Genomic DNA, 24,471 nt, shown 5'->3' with positions numbered 1-24,471 from the left:
CATTTCAATCTTTAATAACATGAATCGAGTAAATAAAGCCTGGAGCAATTGGCTCTTGAGTAATAGGCTCCTGAAAAAAAGAATTTTTTAAATATATTTTTCATCACGTGCAACCCTAAAAGATACCCTTACGGCTAAATGTAACTCAATTTTTCCCAGAACACCCAAAGTGAGACCATTATCTTGAAATTTACAGCCCTACGTGAGACAACGAGCATCCCAGTCCTTTTTATATGGGAGTCCCCCCGGGATGATTGGTCGGTCAGTCCAAATTGAACGTTGTGCACGGTTCCGTCAAAAAAACCAACAGAAATTCAACAAATGGTTCCCCAACCATTCCACTTCAATTAACTACGCTCATATAGGGGTATAAAAGAAGAAATTAAGAGAATAATTTAACGATACTTATGATTTACGTTTTTTTTATTTGTTACAATTTAATTACAGTTGCGAATCATTGTATCCCGAAATGACTTAGGACATAACAAAATGTCGAAGTTGGAATGTGGAATTAATGCAATTCAAAATTATGTTTACCCTTGATTAAAAACCAGATTAACATAACGCGAACTTTTATAAGTGATTTATGGCAGCTAGCTAATGGTTTGTGCGTATTGCAAAACAGTTTCCACTTTATAGTCAATCAGATGGAAACACAGGCCACAATGTATGATCAACGAAGTTTATTGGTTAGCAGATAAAACTGTCTGCTAGCTCCGACCTGACTGAAAGACTGATTGATCTGAAAGGCGATTTTGTTTTACTAGGCAACTGAGTACTACACAGACAATTAATGGGTGTGTTGCCCATTGCCCATCATATCCTCGCGCGATTTTGTTGCCTTAAAAGAATATCTTGAATTTCACATAATAAGCCTTTAAAATTATTATTTGGATTCTTAACACTGAAAATTGTTTCAAAAGCAATAGTTTTTTCTAAATATAATGGCGGAAGTCAAGACTGCTCAATGTTTACTATATCTGTCTTGTAGATAGTACCATTTGATATGGTAATAGAACAATCAGTCCGAACTCCCTCACGAACTTCATATATTTCATTGTATCTAAATTAATTTAGATTTGAAAATTCTCCAGTATGGAAAAAAAATTGATGGCCATGGATCCACATCCCATCGTCATCAATTACTCCTTTTGTAGCCAACTATACAATAGAAATTTACATGCAGAAAATATAATTACATGATTTTGGTTCAATTCTTCTCTTTTATCTCCTCGTCACTTTGCCAAATTACATTACTTTAATGTAGCCAAAGTTAGTACCAACTATGATGTAGCAAATCAAGAGTTTTAAACCTGAAAATAATCATCTAATGTAGGAGGTTGAACATCAAAATAGGTGCTTGTAGTTGATCCATATAAGCAGGTACGTGCATTCCTAAGCAGAGCACACACGGAATACATTACACCTACTGGACTTAATCCAATCTTTAAGTTCTTAGAATCTGGGAAAGCCAAGTATGTTACTATGTTGCTAAACACCCACTTCACAGCTTCCCTTACTTTACTCATTTACTTATTCAAGGGAGGCACTTAATTGAGAGGGGGCGCTAATTTAACTTTTCCCAAATGGTGGCCTGACATGACCATTTTGTTAATACATCATCTGCACATAAACAACATTAGCTGTTTATTGACATAAAACTGATCCTAGAGTTTAAACCACCATTAGTGCAATGTACAAATCTAATACTACATGACGAAAACTGTGCATCCTTTGTTGTCTCAGTACTTGTCCACAAAATGAGGGGAGGGGAGGGGAGGGGGCGCTTATTTTAAATTTTGGTCGATAGGAGGGGCACTTATTCGAAGGGGGCGCTTTATTCGAGAATTTACGGTAGTGACACTTCATTCAGTTTCAAATTTGGGGGCTTAAATAAGGGGAGGCATTACAGTAGAACGATGCAAATAATCGTATTAGCTTACCAACTGGTCCATACAAATTGGCTATTAAACCATTTGGCGCCACAACTGATTGAAACTTTAGGGCATGTACCCTTTTGTGCCCATTCTACATCACACGCTGGTTCTCTCCTGGGCGACAAATTGGGCGAACTGTCCCGTCTACAAACCCCCAGCAATTCTCAAGAGCTGCTCCCTTTCCATGGACAGCAAGAGCAAAGTCTTCCAGATGTTGGCTACTCAGCCAGGGTTGATCGAGATCTCTGAGCAAGTACCCATGGTTTATGTAAATAAAGCTGATCACCTCGTTGAAGATTAAGCTCAGCTCGGGCACTGAACGACCAAAGCGAGGAATCATATCCGAGAGACAACATGGGTAAGAAAAAAGTTTCAATAAAATCAACAGTCCTTCGATTCCTGAACATACCGTGCCATTGGCGCAAGTAAACATTTCTGGAATTGCTAATACCCGAAGAAGGAGAGGTAATTCTGTGATGCCAAACCTGAACTCTGCTTCAAACTCTTCAGGAGAAATGGCGTCAAAAACATCGTCAATCCTTTCATACTGCCTTTAAGGATGTTGTTTTCTCTTCGTTGCGATTTCACAAATCGCGAGGAAATCTTCTTCGTCAATCTCTTCATCTCCAAGGAGGTAAACGGATGCTTCTAGGATAGCTTTCATAGCGAGAATGTTACAGTAAAATCCTCGCACTCGGATCGATACATTTGTTTTCAATCTAAAGTTACAATTTTCGTCAGCACGAATACGAGTACGAGATACTAGTGCCAGATCTCGCGCGGTCAAAACTCGTACTCGTACTCGTACTCGTTCTCGTACTCGAATCTAAAGCTCTCGAATAACTGTATCATCACGTGACAACTCACATGACCGTCTGCCCGAACCAGACATACTACAGGAATGGCTCCGACCTGTCACTGGATGATAAAAATAGTAAAAGTTAATAAGTTACATCTTAACTCCTTGCTTGTGAGTACCGTTTAACCGTGTGTCTCAAAGCGGAACAGAAGAAACTTCAGACCCCTTGACCCCTTGAAAATAGATTGAAATTGTAAACGCAGTTCTACATGAATGAATATTTTTTTACGACTAACCCCAAGTGCCAAGTCACACAACAATCCCGCATAGATAACTGGAGACAGATACTGAAGGTTTCCTATATTTTTATTCAAAACAAAAACGAGAACGACAAGAACTATGGCAAAATTATTTCACTTTCTCGGGTGTAATCCCTAAAAAAAAAAAAAACATGACCTCCACAGACAGTGCAACAACGATCGATGTCCTGCATGTTAATACCAGAATAATACGTTTTCTATAAAATTATCTTCTTTAATCTTCTTTAATGGTTATACTCCTAAATCAGTGAGAACTATACTATGAACCCCCTGGAAATATCTGATTATTTAGATCCGATATTTCAAGTCGTGAGAAACCATTCGCACTTATACAGTGTCGGTGATGACAGAAAAATTGTCGCTAGTGCGGATAGGTCCTAAATATTCATTCACTGCGTTAAAACATAAATCTCAATCACTTTTCTTTTTTTTTAACTGCGTTAAAACATAAATCTCAATCACTTTTCAAGGGGTCTGAAGTTTCGAGGTCTGAGGTCTGAGGTCTGAGGTTTCGAGACACCCCTCCGTCTCTGATCGTCCACCTGAACTGAGCCTGAATCGACTAAATGAGTTTAGTCAGCGAAAGTAGTCAGCGGATGACTTAGTCATCGCCGTAATATCGCAGAACGACCTCGCCAAACAAGAAAGGCTCTGCCTTCCCTTCGTTATGTAAGTAACCATTTCCTGTTTGACACATCGGTGTTCTCACTCTCATTGATATTTCACTGTTCCGCTTCGAGACACACGGCTAAACAATACTCACAAGCAAGGAGTTAAGATGTAAATTATTAACTTTTACTATATTTATCATCCAATTACAGGTCGGAGCCATTCCTGTATTTAGTCGCTAGTGGAACAAGGTTGTTCTCAAAGTGCAATTTTGAGGAGCGAATGCTCAGTTTTTTTCTCGAAGAAAACTGCAGCTTACTTTTTAAAACTATAATAAAAAGCAAGCAAACAAACAAAAAAAGTTTATTTGTTATCGATTTTTTTTCTTCTTTTCAGACCTCTCTTCACTTGAGTTTTCTCGAGCACAGCTGAACTATCTCGCGTCGATCAGTAGATAGCCTGCGTTACAGGCACGAAGCGAGAGACATCAAACACGAAGCGCAAGACGCGAGCGCGGGGCGCGAGGCGAGGGGAAGAGAAAGATAACCGTAGTTTTCTCTTTCCCTTGTCTCGCGCTTCGCGCTGAAGGTGGCTCGTACCAGTTTCCTCGCGCGGGAAACAGGTCACTCTTGCGTGACGCGCGCGAGAGAAACGTGCGAAAGAAGCGCGAGATCAAAAGATGAAAATTCAAAACAAAGATGGCGGCGCGTGGAATTTTTTCTACTTTTGTGAGAAGTTTACCTAAGAGCTTGTATTTGATGTGTTGAGCGGCTACTGTGAATGCAGGAGATAAAAACTAAGATAACGAAGACGATTTTCGGAGAAGTAAAGGTTGCTTCACTTCACATTTAAAAGAAATATTCAACCGATATGAAATCTTGCGACGGCGAAAAAAGAAGAACTGAAGTGAAGGATAATCTACCTGAAGTGGAAGAAGACTTTGAAACTTCAAGGAAAATAATATGATACAGCCAGAAGTCATGTGTAGGATTTTTAAGATGAGCTCGGGAGGCTGTCTTTGACGGCTGTTTAATGATTTTCTTAGCAGTAAACGTCTGTAAACATCAGATCGTAGGTGCTCGCGCAAGCACACGCAATTGTCAGCGGTAGCTAAAACAGATCATGAGCAAATGTCGATCTTATAGAATCCAGAGTTTTAAATACGCGAGAACGCGCGTGGAAATTGCTAAACTCACGAAAGCTATTGCATAAAAACAAGTCCGGTGACCCCTTCTTTTTATTGTTCCAATATGATAATAACGTCGAAAGGAATCATCAGAAAAAAAACTAGAAAATTCTACGGAAGGAAATTTGCGATGTGTGAAATTGCACTTTTTGTAGATTTTCTGAAATTCCGCTCCGTAGTATTTTTTAAAAATCTTTGTGCATTTTCCTTTTCAAGTACCAAAAGCAATCACAGAAAAAAAATCAGGGGGTCACCGGGTTAGTTTTCGAATTATTTATGCCACACGCTAAAAAATGCGTCTAAGTAAGCCCATAAAGCGTTGCCATGGAAACTGCTAGTGACGAAATGACACTTATTTTTGGACAACCAATGATTATGTAATTCAACCCCGTAAAAGTGTTCAACTGGCCTTGGTCAGTCTTTCTGTTGTATTCTTTCAAAGTTACAAACCATCAAAAAGATGAAAACCAGTACGAGCCACCTTAATGTCTCCCGCTTCGCACTCAGCTAAATAAGCGCTTGTTATGCAGGCTAATCAACGAAAGTCTAACCGGCTCAAAAGCAAATGAAGAGCGGACTTTGGCATCTCAGACTTTTCTCTAACCTCGTTCCCAGTTTCTCTCTCCATCATCTCTCCTTGTCGTCCTCCTTGCCCGACAGTTCATTTAAAATATTTAAGAAATTCCTTCAGTTCCGAGTTTGTCTCTGGAAAGGCGAGGGAGAAAAACATGTCATACGTATATCCCAAGGTAATTAGCAAATCTCATTCACAGTAAATTCCATAAACAATTCCTACTGCGTACAGATAAAAGCTTCGATGTTCAAACTGCGCATAACGATCTACCGCTGCATCCCAAGCGCACCGGCTCACAACTCTCACGTTCTGTCTATTGGCGTCACCCACAATCACGTGACAAACAAATTTGTACCGGGGATAACACAATTTCTTTACTCGTTCCTTTATCTCCTCAGTTATTTTAACGGTGGCATCTTTGCAGAAGATTGGGTCGTATTTCTGTTCAGCCAGGTTTGTTTCTAGCACGTGTTGAATAATTGGTATGATTCTGTGTTCCTGTCAGTGAAGCGAAAAGGCATAGATGTTTTAACCCTTTGACCCCTTACAGTGACTAGCATCTAATTTCTCCTTACAATATCACCCCTGAATCACACATTAAAGTCATGAGAGTAAAGAAAATGATCACCAACTAAACGGTCTCGTGATTGTTAAACAAATTCTCCATGTTCGCGCCCAAGGAAATGTATAGAGAACAGTATGGAGAATATGCATGCTGATGTTTGGGTGTAAAGGGTAAAGAACAGAGAGAAAGTGGAAGGAGAGAGAAAGAGAAGAATTGTTACTAAAAGTTAACAGCCTTTTTGTCTGGTGGTTTTCATCCGTTTTTATCCTTTACTGCCTTCAGTTTCATTAGATACTCTCTTAATCGCCAACTAAACAAATTAGAGGGGGGGGAGGGGGTTCGAATGCTCGAACCTTCCTCTGGATCCCCCTTCAGGAGGGTGTTGCCTTAGCAGGGTCAAACTTTCACACGGGCGTAATGTTTAACAAACCTGAAACGTTCTCAAAGGTTCCATAACGAAAGGTCTGGCCATTGATAAATTATCATCAACCAGTGTTGTTTCTCGTGTTAGTCCACTACCATGCCGACTACCCATGTTACTCGACAGGTCTTCCGGTGACCATGCATGCGTCAAATCAAACTGTCCCCAGTCCCGTGCCGTTTTTTGACTTTAATTAAATGCAGTGACTTCTGCTTGATATCCTTTGATAATGAATGAGCGGCTTGTTGCACAGCGTGAAATTCACTCTTGGAATCGAACTTGCATATAATTTGTTGCGTTTCGCAAGTGAATTTCTGAAAGGGCTGAGCATTTTAAGCAAAACTGACATAGCCTATCTAGCAATATCAGTGAAACACAGCCTGTCGAAAGACAACTAAAATTGATTTTAATTTGTTCATCCGAACTATCAGTGAACACAGTGACCTAAAAAATAACTGACTGCAGAAAATGGTTCCCTTTGGGATATATTGAATATATATACAACATCCACAACTTTCTCACCTGTGATCAGAACAGCAACACTATCAACTTCTAACTTTAACTCCGCGTTGACTTCACAAACAATTCCTCAACGTCTTCAAAGAGCAATAATTCGTCTAAATGACATCAGAGAAAAAAGTTATTGCTATATGAGACAGATTATTGCATTTGACAACACAGTACAAGACAATGTTGCAGTATGTCTATGGAAGGGAAATAAACGACAATATAGAGGTGGAGCCATTGAAAAAAAAAATTGTATCACTCGTACATTTGTCTCCCATTGTACTCCATGTAATTACCCTTGAATGTACTCTTACCCCAATCCTTGTTGAGCAAAGATTCAAATCCCAAACTACAATCTATTTAAGAAATAGATTCCATGTTGCCATGTGTCTGTTCAGTAACGGATCACAGATGACATCAAATTGTAGTAAGAAAAACAATCATGGCACACAAGGGGCAGCTGACTGTGTCACTGATTTTCTTTAAATGATCAAATTAAAGTAACATGTGATAGTAATGTCATCTATGTGTCTGTCTTCCAGTGGATAATACCGGTAAATAAGAACCAATGAAAATTTGTGTAGGATTCAGCTTAACATATGAATTGATCTGCTCGTGTTTCTTAATAGTCAAGTTTTAAGTTTCACTCCTGTCACTTCATCCATCCACTGCTCTTCAAATAATTTTTTGAAATTATGAAAGAGCGATGTGTACATGATTTTTGTCATAATAATTGTGATCAAGTGTAGGCAAAAGGAAAAGAGATTTCACATGCCCAAGGTTCTTAGCTTGAGGCTTGTCACTCAATCAGTCAAAGACCTGTTAAGTCAGCTAACTAGCCATTTAACCAGTTATGTAGTCTTGATGTTGTCACTCTATCATTAAGCCAGACAGCCAGACAGTCCAAAAGTCGGCCAACTGGTCACCCAGCTATCCCACCAACCAGTCAGTGTTTCTGTCACTCAGTCAGTCATTGAGTCAATCATCTGCCAGTTAAGTCAATAAGCAATCATTCACACAGACAGCTAGTCCACCAGTCAATGAGCTTGTTAGTTTAATCAGCCTTCCAGTCAGCCAGTCAATGTGTCCGTCACCCATTCCATCATATACACATCCCATCAGTCAACAACTTGATCAATTTTTCAGTTATTCCATCAGTCAATCAACCATCAAGTCATTCAGTGCATCAGTTACTAGGTCAGCAAGTTAGTTCAACAGTCAGTCACTTGATCAGTCAGTAACTCACTTATTCAGTCAGCAACTTAGTATTCAAGTCAGTTAAAAAAGTCATTCCATCCAGCAGCAAGTCACTTAGCCAGCCAATCAGTTCACTAGTTTTCAATGAGTCAGTAAGTCTATCACTCAATTAGTCAGTCAGACAATAAATCAGTTGATTGGCCAGTGAGTCAGTAAGTGAATTATTCTGGCAGCCAGTTCATTAACTAGTTGTTTGTTTGTTCAATCAGTCTGTCCATTATCCAGGTAGCCCCTCAATCAGTCGATCAATCAGTTAGTATATTAGTCAGTTAGTGACTCAGTCATTCAGTCAGTTTTAAAAATCAATACATCAGTCTTTCAGTCAATCAATAATCATCAGCTCAACATGGACTGTGAGTCAGATGTCTGCACCACAGTTGATCAGTCAGGCTCACCCAGTCTATTGGTCATTTAGAAAGTCAGTCAGTCATTCACTCATTCAACCAGAGCATCAGTTTGTCACCTGATCAGTTAATCCAAAAGTCAGTCAGTCCATCAGCAATCCAATCAATCAGTAAGTCATATAGTTAAGCAGTCAGTTGGTCAGAAAGTCGATCTCTTATTCCGTCACTCAGTCAGTCGATTACTCTGTAATTCATAAAATTAGTCAGTCACTTCCTCATTCAGCCAGCCAATCAGTGTGTCAGTTACTCAGTCAACTAGTTAGTCACTGTGTCAGCCAGTCAGTCCACAGCTTCCTATCATTAGTCTTTTAGTAAGTCACTCAGTCAGTCATCCAGTCATCCAAACAGACTACACCTTGGTCCATCATTACCTGCTCAGTCTGCTGGTCAGTGAAACAGTTAGTGGATCATTACATATAGCCAGCCTCTCAGTCCACTACAGTGTAGTTACCAGTGTAGGTTGGTTAATATATAATTTAATTGATCATTTAATTGATCACCACACCTTGTAATTAGTGAGTAAGTAAGCCATGTAGTCAGTTAACAAGCCAGTCTGTCAGTCAGTTGATAAGTTAAAAAGCCTGTACATCTCTCAGTCTCTCTGACTGTCCATTTGTCTGTCTGTCTGTCTGTATTCAGTCAGTTACTCAAAAGCCAGTCTATGTTAGTCAGTCAGTCAGTCAGTCCACCAATCTAGTCAGTCAGTCAGTCAGTCATCCAGCGACTCAGTCACAGTGTATGTCACTTGCAGAGTCACTCATTCATTTAGCCGCTCAGTGCACAAGTCAGTGAAACAGTTGGTGCATCATTAAGTCCTAGTTGCATGTAGCCAGCCTGTCAGTCCACTACAGTGTTGTAGTAGGGATTCCCATAGCAAGTAAATCTGCTTGTTTTATATCAAAGTTAAATCTATCTATAGCTCAAGCACTCCATAACAGTTTTCTTACCCTAACAAAGAAAGGACCAGCTTAAAATAAATGTCAATCAACTGTGTTGCACTGTTTGTAAACTGTACTCCTCATTCCACCTGAAAAAGAAACAGGATAATTTCCATTAGTTTTTTTTCCCATTGAGGAGTAACAAACTGTCACAAGTTAAATTAATCGCATGCAAAATAATTCTCACATGCATAAGAGCAACATGCATTTTAAATGCATGTCATTTTCACCACCTATACACATTTCGCCTGCAAAGTGAAAGTGTGAAACATGCACACAGGGTTCTCGCTAAGTCAAGGAGTAGATGGCCAGCTGCGTGGAGTAGACAGCTGACAATTCAAGAGCACCTTCCTGGGGTCAACGCTCATAGTCTCTCTCATATAAATCCTCCCCCATACAAATGCTCTCGAATGCTACTTTAAACACTTTTTTTAGAGATATCTGCAAAGCAAGACAGGGGTTGGTTGGCTAGGCAAACGTGAGTAGAGATGAAATGAGGGCTCAACCAGCAAGGAAATGTAAAAGCACAATTTGTTAAATGCGAAAACAAATTTAAATGAAGTTGTCTATTCATGAATTTTTTTTTTCATGAATTTGTTTCAATGTTAATTGTCTATTCATGAATTTGTTTCAATGTTAATTACAGTTTACAGTCATGTTGTTTTACATAGAAGTAAGCTGCTCAGAAATTAAAGTTAGTAGCTGATTTTTCAAGCCAGCAGCTGGCACTTAATGAGAACCCTGTGCAACATTTCCTTTGACCCTTACCCACCCTTACATCAGTTTGCATATTCTCCATACTGTTCTCTATAAATTGCCTTATGTGCTGACAAGGAGAAACTGTTTCACAATCAAGAGCTTCTTAAGTCAGTGATCATTTCCTTCGTTGCAGCCTTACAATGTAATGCATGATTCAGAATTGTTATCGCGAGGAGAAATTAGTTAATCAGATGCCAGTTACTCTTGTAGGTCAAAGAGTCAACAAAAAAAAAATGTAAATACAATCAGCAATAAAATAGTTGATGAACTGCTGTAGCAGATTTGGAATCAAGTTAAATCTGGCTTTTATGTCTGCTTATTGTGAGAAAAAAATAACTCCAGCCTACAGAATTTTGGTACACAACCTATATAATTTGCTTTAAATATGTCTGGATCCGCAATCCTATGCATCTTCATTTCAAGCAATTCATGTAAACTTCTCACCTGAATATAGAATGGTCAATCCTAGGATACATAGCTGAGGACATCAATCTACTTTGTGCCTGTTTGTACATTGTACTCTTTGTCTCACCTATCAAAGAAACTGTTTAATTCAAATAATATCATTAGGAGATTTTTCATTGAAAGGCAAAGCACTATGGGTGAAGTAATGGTATTTTGAGTTTTATTATGTTTGTAAAGTACTGCTTCTGTCTGCAATAGCATGGCATAATAATATGTTTATTGACAATTTGAACAAAAAGTGAAAAGAAGAAAAAAACTATCTCTTTCTAGTTTATCTCCTAAAAAAAGAATTAAAATATAAAATATACAGTATACATCTGTTTTAAAATACAAGAAGGTAACTTCATGTTCATGTAAAACACTTGTTCAAATTATCTGTCTCAGCAATTTCTTTTGGCAAATTATTGGCACATCTGTCAGAAATAATTTTTATAAGCTACATTACTTGTAAAAAAACAAGCAAATATTTGTTGAAAAATTATTTCATGAGGGAGTGTACAAGTCTCTTACTTTTTTGATTCACCAAGTGTGTGGACATTATTTATGGAGAGTTGCCTAAAAAAACATGATAACATCTGGTTAATGTTTTCATGCATGTGTCCCATGACCAAGAATGACATTTAGATCTGTTGAAAGATATTAAGTGTAATTTAATTTGTGGACTCCAGCTCTGGTTGATATCATTTCTACTGAATGAGCCAAATCATCAGTGAGAATAACATTGCATACCATGAAACAAAGTGATATGTCAGCTAAAACTAATGAGCTCGACACTCAATTATCCATGATTTGAAGGTGATTGTCCTGAAGTTTTTGCTTCAAACAGGAAATCATATAGGGCAAAACCTTCTTTTGCCAATGACAGTGCAATTCATTTATTCATATACAATCAACATCACAATTGTTGAAACCTCACCATTCAAATTACAATATCATGGTAGGAATAACAAATTAATTTCAAGCATAACAACGAAATATTCAAATGAATACCAGTTATCATTACAAGGTGTAAGAGATGGATACATGAAAATTGTCTATCCACTAAAATTGTTCAGAGCTACTACTCCATTTAATGGAAATTGATCATTGCAAATGCATTAAATTATCCAATATCAATTAGTAAATGTATATATGCACGATCCTTCGCAGTAAAGCACTATTTGAGCAATAGTGAAAATCAGACCTGAAAAAAAAATCCGACCTGAAAAAAATCAGACCTGAAAAAAAAAAAAAAAATTTTTTTCAGGTCTGATTTTCACTATTGCTCAAATAGTGCTTTACTGCGAAGGATCGTGCATATATACGTTTCATAACTGCAGTTCATACATATGTTTCATATGTTTGTTGTTGTTTGTTTTATCATCTACGGGTTTATGTCGAATAAATTTGATGGCCTGCTCCCAGTTGGCTTGTTAGCTCAATTGGTAGAGCGCTGCACTAGTATCGCAGAGGTCAGTGGTTTGAATCCCGTACAGGCCAAAAATAAAAAATAAAAAAAAAAATAAAATATTTTTTTCAGGTCTGATTTTCACTATTGCTCAAATAGTGCTTTACTGCGAAGGATCGTGCATATATACGTTTCATAACCGCAGTTCACACATGTTTCATATGTTTGTTGTTGTTTGATTTATCATCTACGGGTTTATGTCGAATTAATTTGATGGCCTGCTCCCAGTTGGCTTGTTAGCTCAATTGGTAGAGTGCTGCACTAGTATCGCAGAGGTCAGTGCGGTTCTTTCACTGGCCAAAGATGTTTTACAGAAACACAAAATTTAATGTAAACAAATGAAGACAAAAACACTACGAAAGGAAATTTGTAGAGCCAGCAAAGAACAAGAAAGGCAGATATTGTTAGAATTAAGAGCCTGCAACAACTTGTCAATAAGTAATTTATTACAAAAGATTAATTTGGTAGCTACAACGTGTAACATATTAAATATTGCTCATTAATGATTACTTTATAGACAAAAATGAGTATAAAGGCTTTATGGTTAACATAAATAAAGGCTGATAGTTTCGAAAGAAACTGTTTAGGCTGCATCGGTGGGAGTAACGAAATAATTTGGATATATCAAAAAAGTTGAAATGGTAAATCGGCCACCGTAACGATTACAAAAGCTGACGTTTCGAGCGTTAGCCTTTCGTCGGAGCGAATCCAACGAAGGGCTAACGCTCGAAACGTCAGCTTTTGTAATCGTTACGGTGGCCAATTTACCATTTCAACTTTGTTGATATATCCAAATTATATGGTTAAAGTATATAACAGAGTAACGCCTATTTATTTTCAGCCAGTCTTCTCGTCACTTCTTGTATTCTGCGTTTCGCGACGCCGGTAGCTGAACTAGCCATGTTCACCATGGTTAGCAGTTGTCAATCAACCACCGTTGCATGCTTTCTCGCTCCTCCAGCCTTTCTTCATCTTCCTCCTTAGCTATATGAAGAAGGAGGAACAAAATGGAACATGAGTCAAATGCACTGTAAATTCTTTTAATTCTGAGCCTTACTGTTCTTAGAAGTTGACTGATTTTGTGGTCTGTAAGCATCCTGGAGTCTATACTCTGTTTTACGTTTTTGAGAGATGGAATTTAAACATACATTGAGAAGAAAGATAGTAAATTAAGGTTGGTCCAGACTTACCTCCTTCAGTCTCTTTTGAACAGTCCTTGTTCTGGGGAGATGGATTAAAAGAAAACTGTAACACACTTTTTTCCACAGCAGAATACACAGTAGGAAGGTAAAAAATGGGACTATCAGGTTTCATAAATATGGTGGTGTCTTCGATTCAAATCTTATTTCGGGGTACGAAGGTTATCGGTCAACTTTTGTTACAAAAAGTTTTTAAGTTAAAGTACTCCGTGTTCTCTGCCATAAATTTTTCTATAAGATTTCACACCTTATCCTCCTGCTTAGGACATCACGTTTGTATACAGAAAGTAAAGCTAAGCATTACATTACAGACTTAATTTAACACTTAGGGACACGAACCAGCACTGTCTTTGTGACTGTTTTTTTCTCCTTTTCCTTGTCACCCTCTCCACGAGCTACTATAGGAGCTTGGTCTTCGTGGGTGGTGGCTTGTGCTAGGATATTAAGAGCTGGTATATTCTGCTCTGACTGTTCTCTGGATCTTAAACAGATCAATAGGAAACAGTGATACACCTTATTTTAACAGTAAAATGCCCTTTGGAGATTAAGTTGTAGTGAGATGACATGGTTTGAAAATTGTTTGTGGCATTTTGTTATGAATCTGAGTAGGGATGATTAGTACATCAGATGACTGCCGTCAAAGAGAAGTTCTCCAGTCCCATGTTTATCTCTGAACTTGTTTTTCTGTGAAATTCAAAAAACTGTCAACGCCACAAATATTTAAGGAATGTTGAATATTCATATACGCTTCACAAATTTCAACAAGGTGTTTGAAAAGAAACTGTACACAGCAACTATCTTTGCAGTACAACACACCTGTACTGCAACACCAGTGAGCATGTCAAGTGTGTACCATGCATGGGAATTAAATGCCTTCTCTAGGAGCATCCTCACAGTCAAAGAATTGCTCATAAAATGAGAAACTTTTGTATGTTCTGTATTTGAAATTTTGCAAACAGGACTACTTTTGGTAACAAGGTACATGTAGGCAATGAATACTGGAACTTGATAAAGTTATTGCCTTCATCAAAGCAGTCATGCTTTTTCTCAATTGTGGAAGGAAACAATGGATTCACCAGGTGATTCTTACATTTGTTCTCTTATAACCACTGCATAATTTGATATTTCAAATCTGGAGCATGTTTCTTTTTGGGAAGGGAGGGGGCTATTTTAAATTTGAATTCGCAATGAAGCTTGAGGAAGTTTTCACACATGCTACAACCAGTTGCAAAAATGTTGCGGCACCTTGTGCAAAAAGTGCATTTCCCTACCCCGTTAGATAGTAAAGATGTAATTTAGTGTAAAATATAATACACAATTCAATGTTGTTTATGAAATTTCAGTACATGACACCACTTAGCTACCAACATTGCAAAGGGTGAGGGGAGTGGGTAAGGGGGGTACATTTTATTGGATCACATGATGAACAATCATCTCTTGTGGTGGTAACATGTCTCAACTCATTTTGCATCTGGTTGTGGTTAGAAAACTACTTTTGATAGGACATTTCATGATCAGTGACTAAAGAAAATCACAACAATCATTTACAGTTGACTTCTGTACAACCTCTTCCATAAAGGAGTTTTGCAACATACCGTATTTATCCATGTACAAGTCAACCCCCCCCTTCAATTTCAAGGTCAACAATCGGATTTTTCATCATTTCTAGTAAAGAAAATGCAGACCGATAGAAATTTCCCAAATGGCTGACCTTATTTCTGAGAATGTATTGAAAACACGGTGAATTAAAAACTGCAGAGCAAAAAGTAACCCTGTGCTGTGAAGTTTAGTAGCACTTGTTTGCATCACCATGATTCATGATTTAAGCATATATGACCACCTCCATTTACTGGAGAAGCAATTTACCATGTTTTGCAAATCTCTTTGAAAATGAAATCTTGATGCATTTAAATAACCTTTTGAAAGGAGATTTAGTAGACCGAAAGGAACACCGAAGAACTTTGAAGGATTGCTTGATGAAAACACCGCCATCTTGGAAACTACACAATAACATAATTGGTCCACGTGCATAACAAACAAGACCGCACGAAAAAACAGCATTTGCCAGGTCACTAAGCTACTGTAATCGTTTGATGAAAACAAGAATTCAGCACTGAAAACAGCACCAAAGCTGTAAGGAAAAATGTCTGCTCTACAGATCAGAAAATACAATAGAAATCAGCCCCACTAGGTTTCTGTTTAAGCCACATAAAATTTATTACTTCAAACTTTTTCGTTGATGAAAAATGTGCTGCAAACTGACAAAACTTGAACACTTTAACGGGTTTTGTGAAGTCGGTTTTCCCAATGGACTTCAGGCAATTGTTATGCTAATTTCTTGGATTGCATGAGTCAGTTCTTTGTCTATGATCCCTGTATAAGTTGAGGGTCATTTTTTGAGCTGATTTTTTGGTCATAAAGGGTCAACTTATACACGAATAGATACGGTATTAGTCATACACAATTTACCTTCTTGCAGCATGATACTGAAGTGCAACAGTATAAAAACCCTGTGAAAACAGGATCAAAGAATCATTTTAACAATATCAACAAAATAAAGACAGTTACAAAGGAACTTTTCAGGTGCCCAGACCAATAATGACATAACTTAATGGATTCTATAGTCAAATATATAGTGAAAAGCAAAGTGTCACTTTACCTTTCTTCCTCTCAGCAAACGCAAGCATTAGAAAATTAGCAATTTGTAATTTAATGCAAGGCACTAAATAAAACAGCAAACATTTCTAACAAGCCTCTCACTCAAGGACTTCTATTCCCTCACATTTTAGAGGTAACAGTTATTTAAAAAGAACATTCCTGCACAAGTAGGACATTACCTTTGACAGATCAGAAAAATCTGATACATTCTCATTTGTATCAACTTTTTGAGGGAAGTTTCCATTCTTTTCCATTTCTAAGAGAGCACAGAGCAACTTTAAAATAGTTCTTATTTTGTGAGTTGTAAGGCCCTACATTACTTTTTATTAACATAACTAAAAATAATTCCATAATGGCTGTATGCAGCAGCAAGAGCAAGTCTCTAAAAGGTTGTAATACCCAATATATGCCCCTGTCAAATACAAATCATAGGAAGATGGAGAGAGAAACAGCAGTTGTATGTCATAATGCTCACTGAGTGGCTTAGGTCAAACCAGGTGAAAAAAAAAATATTTGCCTCACAGTCATTAAGAGGCTGTCTCTTACTTCTATTCGGTCAATTTCGCTTCAAAAATAATTCTACCTGAAATTCTGTCATCAGAAAGACTTCACTTAAGAGAGAACTAAATTACATTTTGTTCGATTTGAAATAATTTTTTTCAAGATTGCATTAGGGGCCAAAATTATTTCCCCGTCTGTAGGGACCATTGTAACATCTCAAAAATTGAAAAATACCATATTTATTCATCAATAAGCCGAGCGATTTTTTCACAAAACTTTACCAAAATCTCGAAAATTTGAGCTAGAGAAGGGTTCTTGGCTAATAGCGGAGTGTTTTTCCGAACATAAATTTTTCGAAACAGCAAATTCAAAGGAAACAGATACATTTGTCTCTAAGACGAGATATTGCATGCAGAAATAACAAAACAAGTTGAAGTTGGTCATTGACTTTAAATATGCGGTTGCTTCCAATGTAGCAGTTTGTTGTTTTCAGCGCGTAGTAAATTATGGCTTACTGTTCGTACTCAGTGTCGGCATGGAATTCGTCGTCCATCTCCTCCTCAGCCGCTAGTTCTGTCATTTATTCCAAGTAGATTGCTTCATCTTCCATGCTGTCTAGAGTATCAGAGATTCTGCAGGTACTGACTGATCAGAAATACCCATTCCCACGATTGGTAAACAGACTGGTCGATCGTCAAATGTTACAGTGTTGAAATTTGTGATCACGTAAAAAGAAAACTTATCTTGGCTTCTCTGCTTTGTAAACCAATCAAGTAATACCTCATCCAGCCGCATATATTTATGTGTGTAAAAGCCCATCGTTGTGTGTTTCACTGACATCTCGAGCTCTCCGTTAAAGATCTTCTCTTGATTTTTCCTCTAGCAACTCACTGACTCTCTGGTTATCTCGGAATGTGTTATTGGCGGCAATACTGCATTGAAACTATTTTCTATTTTGAAACTTTTGCGTTCATTTCAGTTTGTTTGAGAATGGAATTCTCTTATGTAGTCTCGGCTTATAGCTAAGTATTTTCAATTTACATGTTTTAAGAACCTTCCCGATTAAAACAGACCAAAGTCTAGGGTCTCAGCTTATAGCCAAGATCGGCTTATAGATGAAAAAATACGGCAAGCATATTTTGTAACATCATAAAATATTTGATTTGCATAGTTAAGCAGTGATCCATCCAGAAAAAGGCAGTAGTGAGTCCAGGGACTCACACAGCCAAAATCCAGCGAGTCCCACACACAGGAGTGTGAGTACCTCACACAGAGGAGTGCGAGTTCCACACTCATCATTATACAAGTTGTACCTATGAATAACACAGAGTTATATGAGGTTTTCTATTTTAATAGTTACTTTAAGTCTGACATACAAATCAGGAACAACTTTGAGCAGGGGGCAATCTTAAAAAATCTGAGTGTACAGTGCTAGTCACTTGTGATTTGCAATGTCTGTACTTTCATCGGCCAGGGAAGTTACTATTGGAGATTATTCCAACTTTTCTTTCAGTTCGTCATCAATTACATCCGAAAGGCACAATAAGATATCATCTGGAGCTGTGTAAGAATCATAACTGATGTTGGTTTGTTTCAAAACTGCCGTGTCCTCAAGCTCTAAATCCTGAAGAAGTTTAATTAGCCATTTGAATTTTACAAGTGGGATGCTCTCAATACACAGTCACTGTACACATTTAAAAAGCACCAAGACAGCTTTATTCTGCTTTGTTTTACCTTTTCTTCGGGCTTCCTTGAATGACTTTCTTATCTCAGGGCATTTGAGGGCCATCTTGTGTTCAAGGAGACCAGCATGCCCATTTAGCGTGGTGTTTTGAAAATTTTGGCACTGGGCTTCCTTACTCATTCTATTGGATTTGCTAGCCTTTGAGCAGACTTTACAATACGTATAATTTCTATTTTTCTTGTAGACCAACCACAAATGTGTTTTGAGCCACGGCTCAAAAGATCTTTGTTCCTTACATTTCACAGATTTTGCTTGTGCAGATTCTTCATTATCTTCATTTGTCTTCGCATCATCCTTCTCTACTGCAGTTGCTGCTTCTTGTTCTTGATGTTTACTTGCTTTGGTTTTCACTTTACGTCCATAATTTGCATCGCTTTACGTCCATAATTTGCATCGCCTTAGAGAATCGTAGCATCATTAACTCAAGAGCTTATTCAGTCACCTTTAAGACCTTGATATCCATTATTTTCCAAGCAGAGTATTCTACAGCATTGCTACTTTACATTCTGAGCTCCCCAAGGTCTCACTCGATAGTAAATGAAAGAAAAATCCGACTTAAAAATTTTGTGGGTTGGCCTCGTGGACACCATATTTTCAAATTTGATTATTTAGTGAAGACGCATAGAATAATGCCCCTCTAGCACCCCTAAAAGCCATCAAAATAGATGCACAATTGACGGATTTTGATTGGTTTATTGATCTCCAAACCATAGAAAAAGTTTGGGGACAAAACTCTACTAGGGGATGTAGCGGGGAAAGCGTTCTCACATGAGCCAATCGTGCGGTTCGGGCGGTTCAGGTGTCAATGGGCTAACAATTTTTCAAAATATGTCTTTTTCAATTTATGAGAAGTTGACAGCCCCTACAGACAGAGGAACTAATTATGCCCCCTAATGCAGTCAGTAAATGATTTTGAATCAAACCAAATGTAATTTAGTTCTTTCCATATACCTTATTAACCAAGCGTGAGGGCCGTACTGGGAGAATATCGGCCCGAGGTCTTGACAGTACAGACTGAGCGCAGCTTGGTCTGTACAAAAAAGACCGAGGGCCGATATTCCTCCAGTACGGTCCCGAGCAAGCTTGGTTAATAAGAGATTTATTATACGACTGAAGTTTAAAGGGACACATGTGTGGTATTATTCGGGACCATTCAGGACAGTGCCCGGTCCAATACTTAGAGAGTATGGAATGAATATGGAATGAATATTGGCAATAGAGATTTTGATTGGTTGATTTTAGTTATTGGCCCTCTGACTGCCGGAGTCGTGTAAAAATAATTATTATTTTCTTTTTTTAAAAATAGTTACTTACAATAAACACTGCCTGCAAATAGCGAGCTAATCTAGGTGGGCGATGTTAAGGACAAACAAACACGAATTACTAATTTAACCCATTGACTCCTGAACCGCCCGTAACCGCCCGAACTTCGCGATCGCCTCGCGCGAGAACGCTTTCCCCCCTACCTCCCATACTAAGTGGAATTTTGTCCCCAAACTTCCTCTATAGTTTGGAGATCAATAAGCCAATCAGAATCCGTTGTTTGCGCATATATTTTTTCGACTTTAGGGGGTACTAGAGGGGCATTACTCTATGCGTCTTCACTAAATGATCAAATTTGAAAATATGGCGTCCACGCGGCCGACCCTCAAAATTTTCAGGTCGGATTTTTCGTTCATTTGCGATCGAGTTAGACCTTGCGGAATTCAGAATGTAAAGTAACAATGCTATAGAATACTCTACTTGGAAAAGAATGGATATCCAGGTCTTAAAAGTGACAGAATAAGCTCTCAAGTCAACGACACTACGATTCTCTAAGGCGATGCGAATTATGGACGTAAAGTGAAAACCGAACTTTCGGACTTCAAGCAGGGCCTGGCGACAATTTGACGATTCGATGGCCCGGTAAATATTATGTTTGAGTAACAATGTGTTCAAAAAGTATAGTTTAATACAAGATTTTGCCTCAAATCAAAGTTTTTCAGAATTTTCAGCATAACGCTGCGCAATTTCTGGCCACGAACGCAAGTAAACAACGATCTAAGCATGATGAATTTTACTGCGTGGGCTTTTTACACGTAAGAAATTCGTACGTTTTTCGCTTATAACAGTAAATCAAAAACTGTTTTGAATAAATCTGACGTCCCGAAATATTTCTTGGCCATTTTAGTCTTGCTTCCTATTGATAGATTCCCTGAAACTTGAGATCTCTTCACTCACGGACAAATTTGCATATTCCCTTTTGAAATATGATCCACATGCCTATTTTCACACATGCGAAAATATTTAGCGATTTTTATCTTTCATCTTGATTTTTGAGTTAAAACGTAATATGCACCTATCGCTTTTTTCGCCGGAAATAAGTTCTTTACTTAGTCCTCTTTCACTGGAGCTTGTTTTTCGGAAAAGCTTATTTTTAAAAATTTACTGCGCATTGTGTTTGCCTTCTTGGTTTCTCCAAAATTTTGACTTTTCGTCGGCACGTGTTACACGTAAGTGTCAATGGGTTAAGGCGATAAAAAAATTGATTTTGAATACATTATTTGTCAAAAGAGAAAAAAAAAAGTGACAAAAAGTGAAGAAAAATATAATTTATGATTGAATTGTAATTAAGATGCCTTTTTCATTTCAGAAATAAGAGTGCTAGTGTCAGCATAACTGTCCAGAGTTTCTAGAGTTTCAAATAGAAATGCTTGAATTTTCTTTTTGAACACATGCTTTGGTAGTTTCCAATAGCATTCGGGAATGCTGTTCCAAATTTTAGCACCAACAATGGAAATAGAGTTTTTATGATGATTGAGCCTAGAATGATAGAATGATTAATATAGTAGTTGCCAGAAGATGATGAGCGATTATTATACTGATGTGTGTTTTGTGTAGAAGTAAATATGTTAGATATTTTGAGGTGCAGAGTTAGCGGTTATATCAAACATTAAGATTGATGAAAGTTTGAAGTAGAGCATTGAGATTGGCAGAATGTTAGATTGGGCAAAATATGGAATACCATCCATTCTGAAAGTCAGAAAATTGATGAGGCAAACAGCTCTCTTTTGGAGTATAAGAACTTTTTCTAAATGAGATTTCGAAGCTTGCTCCCAGTCAATGAGGCCGTAAGATATACAGGGAGAAATTAATGAATTGTAATTACTTAGAAGTGTTTTTAAAGGGACAAAGTGTCTTAGTCTTGAAATAATTCCAATATTTCTGCTTATTTTTAGAGAAATATATTTAATGTGGTGTCTCCAGGATAAATCTTGGTCAATTATTACCCTTAAGTATTTAACATTATCCTTACATTCAAGATCAAAAAACGTTTTAGTGCGGCCATCATAGGCCTTTATGTAAATGTCAAAATTAATACATTTTTGATAAGGATGAAAAATTGTATAGTTTGTTTTCTTAATATTTAAGGAGAGTTTATTTGAGATCAACCAGACGACAACTTTAATTAGTTCACAGTTGACAATAATTTCGAGCGATTTTAGATTTTTAATCAGCGTATAAAAGGTTAGTGTCATCAGCAAAAAGGTAAAAGGTTAACTTGTCTGAGGCCATGTAGTTATCATTTACATAAATAAGATATAGTAGGGGGCCAAGTACACTCCCCTGAGGAATGCCACAAACCGTACTTTCCTTTCTAGATACATGGGGACCTACTTGAGTGGGGTCTGGATCTATTTGACAGATAGGAGGAGAACCAGTCATTAACTATACCATGGATGCCGTAATGGGATAAGTAATGATAATTTATGAATTTATGAACCTCGAAACTCTTTCTATAGACAGAGTTTCAAGTAAAATTACTTTTGAAGCAAAATTGACTGTGGAAATAAGAAAGACTGCCTCTTAAATAGTTACAAAGTCTAGCAAGGTCCATACGAGAGCCAAATGTCAAAAAAAGAGAAGAAAAGAAAGAAAATTGTTCTCCATGGAAGAAAGACAACATATGTACATGTGAATATTTGTAGACAGAATCACCGTGTTGAATTTTGGGTTTGTGAAAGTTTGTAGAAAAGAATATAGCTAGCTCAACAAAACCCCAATGGGTCAACCAATGACTCGTACTTCCGAAAATTTGTCAAAGCTAAATATTGTAAGCAATCTTCAAGCGATGAAAATGCGAAATACTTACCAATTTAGGTTGATTCTCGATTTCTAGTAGTAAATTCTAATCACCTCGGCAAAGTGGGAATATTCCAATAGAACCACAAGGTACGATGGGAAGGCCGGACGACCGCTGGTCAACTTGCCAGCCACAGAAAAGTTATGCATTTCGGTTTCTTTCGAAACTATCAGCCTTTATACAGAAAAGTTAAGTGCGACAATATCACTATGCCCCAAAGTTTCTATTCTAGTTCCAAAGCCCAGTTGAGGTTTTCTTCGTAGCAATATCAACATCTTCTAATTCTTATTTTGGTGGTGATTTTCTTCCTTGACCCCAACATGAAATGAGCGCCCTCAGTGTATTCCTGTAAAGATACTAAATATAATGAATTGAGGTTAAAACATTGATTTAAATTGTAGGCCGAAACATTATTACTGAGAAAAAAAGATTTCATTTCAAAAAGTGTCAATTGGTCTAGTAGTTGAAATTAACACATTTCTGTCGTGCGTTGACTTGATTGTGCTCTGGTCCTTTCTGCCCAGCTTTAAGACAATTCCGGACCCTCAAACACGCTCCACTTGAAGCAAGTATGAAATATCCGAATACCTCTTCTCCGATATCCATCTTCTTGTCATCGATTACCCTGTTCGCAAGATAATTCAAACATGGTCTCTCCTAACAATCACATCAATAAGGTGGAAAAGGACGCTTCCTCGATCGGCCTCCATCAGGGAAACGAAATACGCTTTGATTATGTTTGATTATTTTACCCTTTACCTTTTACGTGTCTAGTCGCTAAAGGCACGAATAACAGACTCAGCGAGGAAAAGGCTGAATAAAAGTGTTGAGTACAAGCAAGCGCCATCATTCCGACGGGAAATGTGTTCGCGTTGGTAGAAAAACCTAGTATTACATTTTCCCGTTGAGCAGTAATGCTGAGTTAAGTCCACGCGGATGAAGATAACTTATGTCGCACTGTAACTCGTTTCTTGTTTGCCTTACCTGTCACTAAAGGCACGAAGAATAGATTCAGCGAGCAAAAAGCTGAATAAAAGTGTTGAGTACAAGCAAACGCCATCATTCCGACGGGAAATGTGTTCGCGTTGGTAGAAAAACCTAGTCTTTCAGTATTTCTGGCATCCTCGGAGACCCAGGGGCTGTCGATTTCAAGTTAAGGAAAGAAGAGCTTCTGGGCACATTTTCTTACGAGGCTAGTTCCAAACGGTCGCAGTCGTGCTGGCATCTGATTGGTGCCAGAAAATCTTTGTGTTTTTCTGCCCAATCAGAGTGAAGTGTCCTTTCGTGTGTTTTAACACGCATATCTTGTTGAAGCTCTTTTGCTCGGTATGTTTGTTTGGGCCGTGCGACGAAGCTTTGCCCGAGGTGAAAAGTTTCAGTCTCAGCACACAATGTAAGAGAAATCGATCAGATTGTCCGTGAAATCTTACCGGAAATTATACTGAATACTTTCGCAGGTATCACAAGAGAACGAGTTTAAAAGTTTGCGAGGTTCGTATAAAACATAATGGTTGCAGGCATTGATATCTCGCTTTAAACCTTAGATGAGATGTAAGCCTAAATCTTTCAAGATTTTTTGTATAATTTGCAGTAACTGAAACTTTTCCAATCCCGTGAAGCTATTTCGTCGCACGGGCCACGCAGGTATGTCGAGCAACTGGCGCTTACGCAACTTTTTGTGCACGCCCGGCCAGAATCTAATATACTCTTCGCTTAAAAAAAAAGAAAAGCTAAACGTGGAAACTTTTGTTTATTAGATTTGGGTAGATAACCCTGTACTAAGCTGATATTTACAATAAAGCAAACCCGCCCTTTCCATCCAATATTTCTTGGTCTTTGGTTTTGTTTTCCCCAATGAAAGCAGCATCGATTCCCAATAATCAAAGGTATTTAGCTTGGTCTTCAACAATCGACAAAATAGGTGAAATGACAATGACCAAGGGACTAGAAGAGAATCCGTGGCCTTTCGAGCTCAAGAATTTGAACACTCAACGCAGCAGTTGAAAGATTAAACTTTCTCCAAACCCCTTCGGTAACTGTCCGAAGACATATCTCCTT

The 24,471-nt window shown here is 37.9% G+C and overlaps 1 protein-coding gene and 1 long non-coding RNA gene across 3 annotated transcripts; both read right to left on the bottom strand.

Annotated features, from left to right (window-relative positions):
* Positions 1–405: 405 nt before the first annotated feature.
* Positions 406–12,470, bottom strand: LOC111326195 (uncharacterized). 2 transcript variants are annotated; one of them, XR_015990399.1, is made up of 5 exons: positions 11,252–12,470; positions 10,721–10,820; positions 9,527–9,606; positions 6,934–7,028; positions 4,015–5,556 (listed from the first exon to the last, which is right to left on the bottom strand). It is a non-coding gene; the product is annotated as an uncharacterized LOC111326195 (long non-coding RNA). The 2 variants fall into 2 exon arrangements; XR_015990400.1 differs by lacking the exons at positions 10,721–10,820; positions 11,252–12,470 and adding an exon at positions 406–1,395 and having other exon boundaries at positions 1,944–5,556; positions 9,527–10,062.
* A 617-nt stretch (positions 12,471–13,087) lies between these two features.
* Positions 13,088–23,921, bottom strand: LOC111342063 (uncharacterized). The gene is made up of 7 exons (XM_088729612.1): positions 23,398–23,921; positions 22,423–22,770; positions 16,225–16,301; positions 15,857–15,897; positions 13,727–13,868; positions 13,379–13,409; positions 13,088–13,172 (listed from the first exon to the last, which is right to left on the bottom strand). The coding sequence occupies exons 3-7, from the start codon at positions 16,297–16,299 to the stop codon at positions 13,102–13,104; spliced, it is 360 nt and encodes a 119-aa protein (XP_088585738.1). The 5' UTR covers positions 16,300–16,301; positions 22,423–22,770; positions 23,398–23,921; the 3' UTR covers positions 13,088–13,101.
* Positions 23,922–24,471: the final 550 nt, after the last annotated feature.

The sequence above is a fragment of the Stylophora pistillata genome, chromosome 8, assembly GCF_964205215.1.
Source record: "Stylophora pistillata chromosome 8, jaStyPist1.2, whole genome shotgun sequence".
In the NCBI taxonomy this organism is placed as follows: Eukaryota; Metazoa; Cnidaria; class Anthozoa; order Scleractinia; family Pocilloporidae; genus Stylophora; species Stylophora pistillata.
The sequence above is the reverse complement of the archived record's forward strand: the minus strand, read 5'-3'. Positions and strand labels throughout refer to the sequence as shown.

Bases quoted from the DNA above. Each gene is read 5' to 3' on its own strand.
- LOC111342063 (XM_088729612.1), bottom strand. From the start codon at position 16,299: ATGGAAAAGAATGGAAACTTCCCTCAAAAAGTTGATACAAATGAGAAT. The intron at 15,898-16,224 runs GTAATGTCCTAC...CTGTTTTCACAG, and splicing joins ATTTTTCTGATCTGTCAAAG to GGTTTTTATACTGTTGCACT. The intron at 13,410-13,726 runs GTTCGTGTCCCT...CCATCTCCCCAG, and splicing joins CAGTCACAAAGACAGTGCTG to AACAAGGACTGTTCAAAAGA.